The sequence below is a fragment of the Cervus canadensis genome, chromosome 18, assembly GCF_019320065.1.
Source record: "Cervus canadensis isolate Bull #8, Minnesota chromosome 18, ASM1932006v1, whole genome shotgun sequence".
In the NCBI taxonomy this organism is placed as follows: domain Eukaryota; kingdom Metazoa; phylum Chordata; class Mammalia; order Artiodactyla; family Cervidae; genus Cervus; species Cervus canadensis.
Genome location: NC_057403.1, coordinates 18,955,835 through 18,969,905, shown reverse-complemented (window position 1 = coordinate 18,969,905; position 14,071 = coordinate 18,955,835). Strand labels below are relative to the sequence as shown.

The following is a 14,071-nucleotide window of genomic DNA, read 5'->3' as shown; positions in this document are numbered from 1 at the left end:
GCAGCGGTCCCCTCATCTCCACACGGTCCCAGAGCCGGCAGCCATCTTCTCCCGTGTGTTCCTGCCCCAGAGTCCTCACTGGTTTTCTTTCCTTCAGTCCTCACACACATACCCCTCCATAAGGTACTCCTTGGACCATGGCCTTCCTCTGCTTGGAAACCTACCATGCTCCCACTGCCCCTGGGTTTGGGGGTCACATGCTTCCCTCTATTCTCATTAAACCCCCCCCCCCCCACACAAACTTCCAGCCTTCCCTCCACTTATCCTTCCCTTCCTCTTGTCCATATTCCCCCTTCAAGGTCTTCCTCTTCCATGAACCTCCCTCCAACAACTCACCCAAGAGCTGCTCACAAAAGCCAAAAACCAATGCACTGAATTTTCTAAATTGGCCATTTGTCAAAATCGCTGTAAAAACGCTAAAAGTTGGTGGCAATTTGCATTGATTGGATCAGCAAGACCTAAGATGCTGCAAGGAGCCAGGACTCCAGGGATGGGGGTTTTGGGCTTCTCTTTGCCCTGCTTGCCCTCTCAGACACCAACTTCAGGAGCAGAAACAGTGGGCTGAAATCAAGGCAAAATGCAAACCAGTCAACTAAAATGCCCCCCAAAATCCTCCAAGCTGGCAAAACCCGAGTCCTCCCAATACGAATGGCTGGAATCCTTTCCAAGTGTTAAGAATAGGCCTTCCCTCGTGGCTCAGTGGTAAAGAATCCGCCTGCCAATGCCAGAGGCTCGGGTTCGATCCCCGGTCCAGGAAGATCCCACATGCCGCAAAGCAGCTAAGCCTGTGCGCCACAACCTGTGCTATTCACCGCAGCTTCACCACAACTACTAGCCTCAGGTTCTACAGCCTGAGGATCACAACTACTGAGCCCCACACGCCCTAGACCCTCTGCTCCACAACGAGGGGAGCCCGTGCAGCGCGACTAGGGAGTAAGCCCCGCTCTCCACAACTAGGGGAAAGCCAGACGTGAAGACCCAGCATGGCCAAAAATAAATAAATAAGTACAGTTATTTGTTAAAAGTGCTAAGAAGAAACACTTTTTGGTAAATATCAGTACATTTGGTGACCACTCACAGGCAAACTTACCTTTCTGCTGACTTGCTTTCTTCAAATCGACCTATTACTTTAAAAACCCTCCTCTGCATTTGGTGTCATGTTGGGTCCCAAGGAACACACTTTGGGACCCAAAGAGCCCATCCACTTTTTTTTTTTCAATGTTGGTTTGGTGAGGCCAGGAGAGAGGAGGGCGGGCAAGGGAGACAGCAGCTGAGCTGGGCCAGGCGGCCTGCTGCGAGCCCCTTACCTGTGAGAGACCCAGGTAAATGGAGACGGTCTCTGAGATGTAGAGAAACTTCCCGTCCTGGTTCAAGGCAAACACGAAGCCATCCAGGGACTAGAGTGGGGAGAGAGGGTGGGGGGCATGGGGGGAGGAGGACACAGCATCTGTAAGAGGTTCTGAAATCTGGATCTCTGCTTGTGATGGGTTAATCCGGGGTAAAGGGCTTCAGTGGCCCTGGGGAGGAGGAGGAAGAAAGGGGAGCCCCAGCAGCCTGCCTCCCAGTTCTGGGGCTCCCCCCAGGCTGAGGCTGGAGAGAAGAGTGCCTTTCTCCCAAGTCAGCCACCAGGTGGCAGCAAGGAGCAGCAGGCGGGGAAGGGGCCTCACCTGTAGGATGTGTCCGCCCAGGTGCTGCTCAAAGACCTCGGAGACCAGCGCCACGGGACCCCTGCGGCCTGGGGCTGGGGGCAGAGTGAGGAGTAAGGCCAGAGCCTGCTGGTTTGACCCCTGACCTCTGGGAAGACCCCCAGGGAAGCAGGCTACATATCGCCCTCTCTTGTCCCCAGTCTTGAGGCACTGGGGGGCCTTGTCAGGGAGAGACCCAGGGTGTGAGGAGGGGCAGACAGACACGCAGAGACAGACAGACACCAGGAGATAGAGAAAGGGGTTCATTCATTCATTCGCCCATTCAGTCCTCCAGCAAACGCCCTGGGCATCTGGCCTTCACTGGGCAGTGCTAGAGACAGAGTGGGTGAGGACCAGGACACCCACCCTTGCCCTCACAGGGTACCCAAGTCAGGGCAGATATAAACGAGCCAGAAACTGACAAATACAGAACTACCATCTGTGGCCATTGCTAGGGAGAATCGAATAGGTGGCATGGAATAAAGAAAAATGGGGTAGGGCCTGTTGAAGGAGGGGCTTCTGGGCTCAGACCTGAAGGATGAGAAAGAGGCAGAAAGGAGCCAGAAAAAAAGAAAGAGACAGAGAGCTAGGGACATAGAGAGACATTGAGAGACAAAGATACAAATAGATGGACAGAGATACAAAGGAATAGAGAAAGAGATAAGGACATTACAACTCAACAACAAAAGGATGAGGAGTCCAGTTAAAAAAACGGGCCAAATCAGGAAACTCAAACAGGGGCTCTGGATCAACCTAGAGGGGTGCGATGGGGAGGGAGATGGGAGGGAGGGTCAAAAGGGAGGGGGTATATGTACACCTGTGGCTGATTCATGCTGAGGTTTGACAGAAAACAGAATTCTGTAAAGCAATTATCCTTTAATAAAAATACTAAATTTTAAAAAATGGGCCAAAGAGGAATTCCCTGATAGTCCAGTGGTTTGGACTCAGCGCTTTCACTGCTGAGGGTCCGGGTTTGATGTCTGGTCAGGGAACTAAGATCCTGCAAGCTGCACAGCACAGCCAAAAACAGAATCAAAGTCGGGCAAAGGGTTTGAACAGACAGTCATCCAAAGAAGACACACAAACGGCCGATAAGTACATGAAAAGATGTTCAACATCATTAGTCATTAGCAAAATGCAAATGAAAACCACAATGAGAGATTATTTCACACCCACTAGGATGGCTAGAATTTAAAAAAAGAAAAAGAAAAGAAGTGTTGGTGAGGATGTGGAGAAATCAGAAGCCCTGTGTGTTGCTGGTGGGAATGGGAAACGATACAGCCAGTCTGCAAAAATAGTTTGGCGATTCCTCAATAAGTTAAATATAGAATTACTATTTGTTGTTTAGATGCTCAGTCGTGTCAGTCTTTTGCGACCCTGGACTGTAGCCCTCCAGGCTCCTCTGTCAATGGGATTTCCCAGGAAAGAGTACTGGAGTGGGTTGCCCTTTCCTTTCCCAAAGAACGACCATATAACCCAGCGATTCCACTCCTAGGTATATATCCCAAAGAACAGAAAACAGGTGCTTTAACAAATACTTGGACGTGAATGTTCATAGCAGCATTATTCCTAATAGCGAAAATGTGGAAACAACGCAAATGTCTACTAACTGCTGAATGAATAAGTAAAATGTGCTAAATTCATACAGTGGAATGTCATTCGGCCATAAAAACAAACGGAGTACAGATCCACGCTGTGACATAAAGGAACTTTGAGAACCATTATGCTAAGTGAAAGCAACCGAACACATGAGGCTACATAGTGTAGGATTCCATTTACATGAAACACCCAGAACAGGCAAATCCAGGGACAAGAAGCAGATTAGTGGTCGCCAGGGAGGGGCAGGAGAAGCTGGGAGAGACTGTGACCCACACAGGGCTTTTGGAGGGTGATGAACATGAACCAGACAGACGCGCTGGCTGCACACTGTAAAATGGTGAATGTCATGTTACATACATTTTAGCCCAATACAATTTTTAAAAAGAGAGATAGAGCGATATATAGACACAGAAATTGAGATAGAGATAGACAAAGACAGAGAGACACGATGATAGAAGGACAGGGACTTCCCCCCAGGTCCGGTGGATAAGACTTCCCATGTTCAATGCAGACAGCACGGGTTCGATCCTTGGTTGGGGAGCTAGGATCCTGCAGGCCACCACCAGCACAGAACATTTTAAAAAAATAAATAAAGAGATGGAGGGATGGAGGGAAAGAAATGCATGAAGAGAGATACAGGGAAAGTGGCAGGAAGAGACAGATAGTGAAGGAGACGGAGGCAGAGACATAGGCCGTCCATCCCCTCCACAGTCAAGAGCAGAGGGGTCCAGACATCCAGGCTGGGCGTTGCAGAGAACGACTCCCCAAGCAGTCTGTGCTCAGACTGGGGAGTCAGTGACCCTGAGGGTCCCCAAGCACCCGGCTCCTGCCGGCCTGAGGGTCCAGGTCTGGTGTCTGTCACTGTCCCTCCCTGGCTGTGTGCCCTGGGGCCAGTGCTTCACTTCTCTGTGCCTCAGTTTCTTCCTCTGTCAAATGGGTTTGCTAAGAGGACTGGCTGATCCGTTAGGGGATGTTGAGTATTCATCCCGCCTAGGGAACAGAGAGGGCCTACCAGGGGCGGGCATGCAGCAGGTGCTCCCGAAACAGAACCTGGGATCAGTATTAATAGCCTGATTACTATTGTGATTTCCAGACCATCAAAACACCAGGCGGCGGAACGCCGCCCCCCTCCCCCCCCCAATCAGGACACAGCCCCCAAGCTCCACCCCAGCTTGGCCACGCCTCCTCCCTCCAGGAGCGACCCCCCATATCCTCACGGCTGTTCACACCCTTTTCCCACCCCCCCAACCTGGAGTTCCAGGGACAATAACTGAGGGGGGTGGTGGTGGTGATGGGGACCCCTCCCCCGAGATGCAGCAGGAACCAGCCGGGTGACAGGCGGGAACAATGCCGGCTGCTAATTGTCGCAATTTTCCCCTGTCATTTTTGCTAATTCCTTCATTTTCCCTCTCACAGGATCAGCCCAGGTCAGACTGAACGGCTGCAATTAACAGCGTTAATGGGCACGTCGGGATGGGGGTGCGTGTAGCGGGGAGGGCTCAGCCACTCGCTCTTCCCTTATCCTGTCCCCTGGGTCTCTGCCCATCCCTGACTGAGGGGTCTTTGAGGGGTCTTAGGACTCCTAGCCCTCCCCTGCCCCAAGTCCACCGACTCCCCGCTTCCTCCTTCTTCCCCCGTCTCTCCCACAAATACCTCAACAACTGTCACTCCCAGATCTGCTCCTTGTTCACGTCCAAACCCCAGCCATCATTCCCTCTTTCAACAAACATTTGCTGCGTTTCCTATCAAGTCAGCCTCCCCTGGAATAAAACTGCCCCAGTTGTCATCTTCCCTCCAAACCAGAGGGGGCGCTGAGGGGCCAAGGGGAGAAGCTAAGGCCTCACCCAGGGGTCCCGGCCCCACCGCCCACCCTCCGCCGCCCTGGGGGCTCTGCTGTCCCAGACTGGTGGGGATGAAGGGCTGGGACTTTAGAAACCTGTGGAAGTCTGGGAGAGGGAGACCCCCTGCCTTCATCAGAGTGCCTTGCTCCCTGGAAGCAAGCCTGAGGCCTGGAGCCGGGGGAATTCTGCCTGTACTTTCCTCAGCTGCATCTGTGAAATGGGTCTAGGGCTGGAGCTGGGTGGGCTCATGCATGCAGATGGCAGAGCCAGGCGCTGCTGCTGCTCACTCCGCCGTGTCCCACTCTTCTTGACCTCATGGACTGTAGTCCACCAGGCTCCTCTGTCCATGGGATTTTCCCAGAAAGAATACTGGAGTCTGTTGCCATTTGCTTCTTCAAGGGATCTTCCCAATCCAGGGATCGAACCCGTGTCTCCTGTGTCTCCTGCATTGGCAGGCACTGCGGAAGCCCATACAGTAGGCGAGTCTGTGTTATTCTTCGAGGCATTTCTATGGATAAATTCCACTACAGGCACCTTCTGGGGGTTACCTTGCTGTCCACCTTGACCCTCTCTTTCCTCACACCCACACCCCTGTTTGGTAAGTCCCGACGCTGGACTGTCACTGGATCTCCTGGATCCCACCACCTCTCATCCCACCACCCCTACCCTGGCCTAGCTGCCTCATGTCCAACCTGGATCACCTCGCTTGCCTGCTCACTGGGCTCCCTGCTTCTTCCCTCACGTCCATCACCTCTGTGGCTCCCATCTCACTCGGAGTAGCAGCCAAAGTCCTCGCCATGGCCTGAGAGGCCCTGCAGGAGCTGGCCCCTGACCCGCTGACCACTCCCCCTCCACTTACTCCTCCCTTCCTCTCTGTAGCCCCTGACCTCACCGCTGTGGCCTGTACCCACCAAACTGATTGTCGCCTGCCTCAGGGCCTTTGCACTTGCTGTTCTGTCTGCCTGAAACCCTCTTCTTCCGGCTTTCCTGAGAGCTTGCTCCCTCACCTCCTCCCAGTCTCAGCTCAAAGGTCACTTAGAGGGGTCACGCCTGACATGTGAATTGAGATGTCCCCCCACCACCTAGTTCTAACAGTGCTCTGTCACTGAGTTGTATCTGACTCTTTGTGACATCATGGACTGTAGCCCACCAGTTTCCTCCGTCCTTGGGATTCCCCAGGCAAGAACACTGGAGTGGGTTGCCATTTTCTCCTCCAGGGGATCTTCCCAACCCAGGGATTGAACCCACGTCGTCTCTTGTGTTTCCTGTATTGGCAGGTGGATTTTTCACCACTGCGCCACCTGGGAAGCTTCCCCGCCCACCCCCCAGTTCCATAGTTGCCCAGCAAATATTTAGTGATCCCTCCCTGTGTGCAGGTACTGTTCTAGGCTCAGCAAATAAGGTGCTGTAGGGGAGAAACACGATAAACAAGAGAAGGGACTTCCCTGGTGGCCCAGTAACTAAGATTCCAAGCTCCTGGTGCAGGGGGCCTGGGTTGGATTCCTGGTCAGGGAACTAGATTCCACATGCTGCAACTAAGGAAAAAAAAAAGACCCTGCATGCTGCAACTAAAACCTGGCGCAGCCAAATAAATTAATAAATTTTTTTAAATTAAACAAACAAGAGAAATAAGAAATATATATCAGATGGCAATAAGTACTATGGAAAGAAATAAGGCAAGAAAGGGAGACAGGACGTGCCGGGAGCAGGGGGTTGTTATTTTTTATTTGGCTTCACTGGGTCTTAGTTGTGGCATGTGAACTTTTTGTTGCAGTATGTGGGATCTAGTTCCCTGACCAGGGATTGAACCCGGGCTGCCTGTAATGGAAGTGCAGTCATCCACTGGACCACTAAGGAAGTCCTTTTATTTTTAATAGTGCGGTTGGGGAAAGCCTGACTGAAAAGCCCACATTCTAGGAGAAGGAGGGGGTTCCTGGTAGAAGTATAGCAGGTGCAAAGGCCCTGGGGTGGGAACAGGCTTTTCTGAACAGCAAGGTGACCCATGTGGGGCAAGGGCTTTAAGTCATTAGAGAGGTAGAAAGGGGACGTTAGGGAGGTAGAGGGCAGGGGACCAGGTTTGTAGCCAACCTCCCAGGGCAGGAGCTTTGTCCTGTTCCCCGCAGTGTCCCCAGTCCCTAGAACACTGCCTGGCACAGCTGAATCAATGACAATGAATGAATGATAGGAGATCAAAGCTGTCTTCTCTTCAGACTCAAAGCCCCTGGGCTAGACTTCAACATTCGTGATCCCATTTTACAGATGGTAGCATGAGGCCAGAGAGAGGCCAAGCCCAGCAACCCAGAACCCATCCCTGGAGACCCACACATATGCCAAGTATGGTGATAGAGAAGGTGAGCATCAGAGCCAGACCACTTGAGTTTGAATCTCATCTGGGTCCCTTGTTGGCTGTGTGACCTTGGGCAAAGAGCATCACCTCTCTGGGTCTGTTTTCCAGTTCTGTAAAATAGGGATCAAAACACTGCCTCCCTCTGATGATTTCTGAGAAGATTAAGCAAGTGAATTTGAATTCAGTGCTCAACTTAGTGTCTGCCGCGTATATTATTACCAGTATTTTTTAGGAGAACGGGGGAGTCCCCCCTCCTTTAGAGAGCCTACATTGTGCTTTTCTCTGACGGCAACTAAGTCACTGGCCTCAGTTTCCCCATCTGAACTGCTGAAGCAGGTTCTTGGCCTCTTGCTGAAGACCCCAGGAGAACAGATGCCCCCATTTCTTAATTTTGGGGGGAGTCCACGCAGTTCCTGCCCGGCACACTGCCCTGCCCCGCCTTCCCACCTAAAGGCAAGGGGGTTGCTGAGGTCGGTGGTCTGCCCCCTCGAATGACCCATCCTGGCAAGCGGGGAGGGGGGAGTCCGGACGCCGGCGGGGCTGTCCCCCTCTCCCTTTCTCTCCCCGGGGCTTGGGGACAATAGACAAGATGTTTATCCCCCGCCGGCGCACATGTTGTTCGCGGTAATGACAGTAATCAGCGGCGCTAATGCCGCATTCTCTCCGCGCCAGTCAATTCGCCTAATTACCGCCTGGGAAGCCGGATTATTTAAATTTAAATGGTGATTTATTGCGAACTTAATCAATGCTATTTTCTCTCCCCCCTCCCCCCGAGACCAGGGCAGGAGGGGAATTGGAGCCCCTCCAACCCCAGCCTAAGGACAATCCATCTTGGGGTGGGGGGTGCCCCAGTTGCCTAGGGTGTCCTGTCCCTGTTACCTGAGACCTCTGAAGAACACGATTCGCTCACTTCCAGTAATAAGAGTAAAGCAATAAAACATAAAATAGAAGTAATAACAATAACGTAACACTTCTGTGTAATGAAGTCTGAATAATAATGAAAGATATCTAAAAAAAAAAGTAGATATCTATCTATATATATCTGTGTTTTACATGTTCTATATTTTAACATATTATCGATTGCTATCATGTCCTGGCGAGTAGCATGGCAGCCTGTCCAGGGCAGGGACTTTTTTTTTTTTTTTTAGGGCAGGGACTTTTATCCAGTTTGTTTCCGGCTGGGTCCAGAGGGCTCAGAACAGTAGCAGGCACACAGGAGACGCTCAATAAACCTGCAGGTACCCACTGATACAGGCTTCCCTGGTGGCTCAGCGGTTAAAACAAAACAAAAAAATCCGCCTGCCAATGCAGGAGACGCGGTTCGATCTCTGGGTCGGGAATATCCCCTGGAGAAGGAAATGGCAACCCACTCCACTATTCTTGCCTGGAGAATTCTATGGACAGAGGGAGCCTGGTGGGCTACAGTCCATGGGGTCGCAAAGAGTCAGACTGAGCAACGGAGGGACTAAACAACAACCACTGATAACAGTAATTGCTACACAATGGCTGTGTACTCTGAACCAGATGTGTTTAGGGTCTTTATTACCTGGTAGACCTTTTTCTCTTCTCAGCCTTGGGGAGGGGAGGGGCTTCATCATGATTTCCATTTCACAAATGAGGCACAGAGAGGTGAGGCAACTGCCCCGGGGGGCACAATGCTGGGGAATGGCCAAGCGGGGACATGGACCTCTGTCTTACTGAAGCTCGCCATCTTACCTGCCATGTTATCCCGTCCCCCTCCCGCATCCCAGACTGGGAATTCAGACGCCAGAGTCCTTGTGTTCCCTCTGGGGGTCCCTCCGGTCTCAGTGCGGGGTGTTTCTTGCTCATTAGCAGATGGGAGGCCCAGGCTGGGTCCTCTCTGTCCCGCTCATGGAGCTGCGGGTCTCCTTTGTGAGAATCATGAATCATTTCCTCTAATAAAAATAACAGCCCTTTCTAGTGGCATGACCCCTGGTACGGCCAGGCCAGAATTCATTAAACCGACACTACCTGGCCAGAGGGTTTGGGGGCAGGAGGAGAAGGGGACGGCAGAGGATGAGATGGCTGGATGGCGTTACCGACTCGATGGACATGAGTTTGACTAAACTCCGGAAGTTGGTGATCGACAGGGAGGCCTGGAGTGCTGCGATTCATGGGGTCGCAAAGAGTCGGACACGACTGAGCGACTGAACTGAACTGACCTGGTGAGCCCATTTTACAGATGAATGAACTGAGGCGTGGACAGCAGAAGCTGTCTGATAAGAACGCACAAAAGGTCTGACTCCAAATTTTGTACTCCCTTCCTTTCGGGTGGAGGAGCTTGGCCACAGCTAGAGCGCAGCTCAGACCCGGGGTCCCCTGCCCTGGGGGAGCGCGCCAGGACCCCGCCCCCGCGCATGCGCACTCACCTAGGCCCGCCGGCGGCCCCGAAGACCTCAGCCCCCAGGGCGGCGCCCCGAGGGCAGCAAAGCGGCGCAGGCGGAGGTAGGTGACGCTGAGACGCACGATGGACGCCTTGTCCAGCTGGCTGGAGATGGCTCCGGGCAAAGGCAGTAGCTTGGCCAGCTCGAAGAACTCCAGGTTCTCCTTTCCGCGCCGCGAGCGCGCAGCGTTACGGGACTTTTCCTTGCGCTGCGCCTGCAGGCTGGGCGGGCGGCGCGGAGGGAGCGTCAGCGGGGCCCGGGGACTCTGGGATCAGGAGCGGCGGAGGCGAGCTCCGCCTCCTGGGGCCTCGGGAACGGGGGGAACGGGACGTTGGAAGTGGGTTCAACACTCTGGAGGTCGGGACAGAGCCTGAGAGTGACTTCTCCGCCCAGCCGTGGGGCAGGACTTGGGGGTGTAAATGCTCGGGGGAAGGAGGAAGGAGAGGGGAGCGGTAAGAATGTTGAGTAGGAGTCCCGAAAAAGGGGGCTAGGAACCGAACGCCCAGTGTGCAGTGAGTTGCAGAACCTCGGTAGAGCAACTCCGGGTGAGAGAGTCTAGCCCGAGGGGGCGGGGCGGAAGGTGAGTGTGAATTCTTCCCGGACCCCGCCTTAGGGGCGGGGCCACAGTCCGAGGGGCGGGGCGAAGGTGAATGTGAATCCTCGTCGGATCCCGCCTTGGGGCGGGGCCACAGCCCGAGGGGCGGGGCGAAGGTGAATGTGAATCCTCGTCGGATCCCGCCTTGGGGCGGGGCCACAGCCCGAGGGGCGGGGCTTTGCTCACCAGGGTCCAGGCGGGGCCTTGACCACGAACCCCGGCAGAAAGTCCCAAGGGACGCTGCCGCCTCGACCTCCCCCTCCACCGCTGGGGTAGGGGGTCGCCATCTCCGCGAGGACCCGTTCAGGCGGGCTCAGAGCGGCCTGCGGGACTCGAGAGCCGCGTCTCCTGCAGCAGGAAGGAGCGGGAGGCAGCGCTCAGTGCCCGAGGGGGCACGTGGGACACCTGGTAGGCAAACCAAGGTCCGCGGGGTGGGGCGCAGGGTCCCGGCGAGGAGCTGCCGCGGTAGGCGGCCTCAGTTTCCCCTCCCCGGAGGCCAGGCTACACAGCCCGCAGCTCTCACCGTGCCGGGCTCGGGCGAAGCTCACTCAGGGTGAGGACGTGCCCCGCCGCCGCCTCCCCCGCGCCGCCCGCCAGCGCGCCCGCCTCACGCCCGCGCCGGGCCGGCTCCCGCATACCAATAGGCGCACGCGGCGCGCATACGGATCGGACCGGCCCGCGCGCTGCGTGCCAAGCATGCCCAAGCCGGGCGGGGGGCGGGCGCCTCGCGCCTCGCCGGGGCCCAGGCGAGACCGGCTCCAGTCCCCAGAGCCCTCTAACCCGGGGACCTGCTCCCACCACAAGCCCATCCCAGGAGTCTGGTTTTCGCATCTGCGGTGCGCCTATTTCCCGGGCTCGGTTAAAGAGATAGGGGCGGAGGGGACAGAAACTAGAGACCCCACCCGATGCTCTCCCCACGGACCACCCCTCACCCCCTGGGGGTGATGCCACGTGTCTGGGCCGCCAAATCTCCGCAACCACAACTTCCTCCCTGAAGACCCCCGATGCAGCGGCCAGCTCCTCAGCCCGAGGTAGCCCTCAGGATGGATCCAGAATTCTGAGCCCAGGTGTCCTGGTATTCAGATTCCCCAGAACCGGAAACATGTTCAATTAGGTCTTCATTCCTCCAGGGCTAGGCATTCAGGGTCCAGCCCCGTTCCCCACATCCACACCGCCCCCAAGCCTCCCCAGCCAGGTCCCCCGATGCCCTAGACCTTGGCGTTCAGATTCCCCAGCCCCCTATTTCTCTAGGACCCAACCTCCGTGCGCCCCTACCCTCAGCCCCGGGAGACAGGCGTTCCGATGCCCTAGCCCCCAGGACACTGGAGTCCCGGTCCCCTTCACCTCCAGGACTCAGGAGTTCCCTGTCCTCTCATACCTGCCCCCTGGCGTCCCCTACCTGCAAGACCCACCGCCTCGTTACCTGGCCGCGAGGGCAGGCTCCGGGCGCGGCGTGGGGCCGGCCGGGCGGCGCAGAGGAGCGGCCCCATAGACCCCGGGGCGGGTCGGGCTCGGCGGGGCGCGCGGGCTGTGGCGCTAGGCTCTCCGCGCCCGCCGAGGCCTCGCAGACTTGGATGCGTGGGGACAGCGCCGGCGGGCGGGGGCGGGGCCTGCTGGAGCCCCGCCCACGGAGTCTCCGCCCTTCGGTCCTGCCCCGCGTCAGCCACTCGGATCTTTTCCGCGGTTGTTGTTCAGTCGCTCCGTCGTATCCGACTGTTTGCGACCCCATGGACCGCAGCACGCCAGGCCTCCCTGTCCTTCACCATCTCCCGGAGTTTGCTCAAACTCATGTCCATTGAGTCGATGATGCCATCCAACCATCTGGTCTGTCTTCCCCTTCTGCCTTCAATCTTTCCCAGCATCAGGGTCTTTTCCAATGAGTCGGCTCTTCGAATCAGGTGGCCAAAGTATTGGAGCTTCAGCCTCAGCCTCAGTCCCTCCAATGAATGAAATTCAGGTAGGGGGTTCCAAGCAAGGGAGTCCTGGGCTGCTCAGATATCTGAGCCCTCTTAGCCCACCAGAAGCAGAACCTCAAAGTCAGCTTCCCCACCCTGAAAGGGGAACACCAGAGTCCAGGCTCTATCTCTATATACCCCACTGGAAGGAACTATCACCCTGTTTTCCCCAAGAGTACTCAACACGACACCTAGGAGCCCCCCCGGGACAAGGAGGGCATCCTGCACTGGAGTCCCCTGTAGGGGTGGAGACCCAGACGTCAATGTCCCCTCCAGGGACTCAAATCCAGGCGTTAGAGACCCTTTTCCAGGAGAGAACTTAAGAATGTCAGCGAGGCCATCCGGACAAGAAGGGGACCTTGTGCTCAACAACCACCCCACCCCGCCTCTGCCTTATAAGACCAGGATTTGACATCTGGACCTCCCAGGGACTGGACACAGGGGTCCGAGGAACTTCAGAGACCAGGACCCTGGGTTCTTAGTTCCACCACTGCTCCCATGGGAACCCCAACATCAGAGCTTCCCGTTAGACCATACATGGGAACTAAGGGATTATAAGCGCCTCCCTCAGAGAACTGGAGACCCAGGTGACTGAGCCAGCTCTTTTCCACTCTGGTAGAAGATACAAAACCTCTCCCTCCCAAGCCACTTCAGCAGCCTGGCATGGGGGTTTCTAGGCATTTAACTGCTTGAAGGGGCTTCCCAGGTGACTCAGTGGTAAAGAACCCACCTGCCAATACAGGAGACTTGAGAGACTTGGGTTCCATCCCGGGGTCGGGAAGATCCTCTGGAGGAGGGCATGACAACCCACTCCAATATTCTGGCCTGGAGGATCCCATGGACAGAGGAGCCTGGCGGGCTACAGTCCATGAGGTCGAGAAGAGTGGGAAACAACTGAACATGTGAGCATGACGTGCTCCTAGGAGACCACAAGGCAACTAATGAAGGTGGGCCAGGAGTCTTAGGAGAGGGGGGTGGGCAGGGCTGGCAGACAGCTAGGGTCTTCCTGAGGTTGGACAGAGGAACCAAGGCACACACCTCTGCACCCTCATGTGCACGGGCTGATAGGAACACTCTTTTAAAAAAAAAAAAATTTTAATATTCATTTAAAGAAGCCTGAGAACCGAAGAGTTTATGCTTTCAAACTGTGGTGCTAGAGAAGCCTCTTGAGAGTCCCTTGGACAGCAAGGGGATCCAACCAGTCCATCCTAAAGGAGATCAGTCCTGAATATGCATTGCAAGAACCGATGCTGAAGCTCCAATACTTTGGCCACCTGATGCAAAGAGCCGACTTATTGGAAAAGACCCTGATGCTGGGAGAGATTGAAAGCAGGAGAAGGGGACGACAGAGAATAAGATGGTTGGATGGCATCATCAGCTCAAGGGACATCAATCTGGACAAACTCCGGGAGATGGTGAAGGACCGGGAAGCCTGGCATGCTGCAGTCCTTGGGGTTGCAAAGAGTCAGACACGACTGAGTAACTGGATAACAATTGAACAAGAATACAAAATTTATTTATTTATTTTATTTTTGTCTGTGCTGGGTCTTCATTGCTGCACACAGGCTTTCTCTAGCTGTGCTGAGCAGGGGCTACTCGCTCTCTAGTGGCGGTGCACGGGCTTCTTGCGGTGGGTGGCTTCCC

General features: G+C 55.1%; 1 protein-coding gene across 1 annotated transcript in view; it reads right to left on the bottom strand.

Moving 5' to 3' along the window:
• Positions 1-12,226, bottom strand: part of NPAS1 (neuronal PAS domain protein 1) — a 16,945-nt gene extending 4,719 nt beyond the window's left edge. Inside the window, exons 1-5 of the mRNA XM_043437128.1 lie at positions 11,896-12,226; positions 10,659-10,820; positions 9,863-10,098; positions 1,668-1,741; positions 1,181-1,397 (exon numbers count right to left, since the gene is read on the bottom strand). Of these exons, the coding sequence (XP_043293063.1) occupies positions 1,181-1,397; positions 1,668-1,741; positions 9,863-10,098; positions 10,659-10,759 (628 nt within the window). The 5' untranslated portion in view covers positions 10,760-10,820; positions 11,896-12,226. The remainder of the gene's footprint in view (positions 1-1,180; positions 1,398-1,667; positions 1,742-9,862; positions 10,099-10,658; positions 10,821-11,895) is intronic.
• Positions 12,227-14,071: the final 1,845 nt, after the last annotated feature.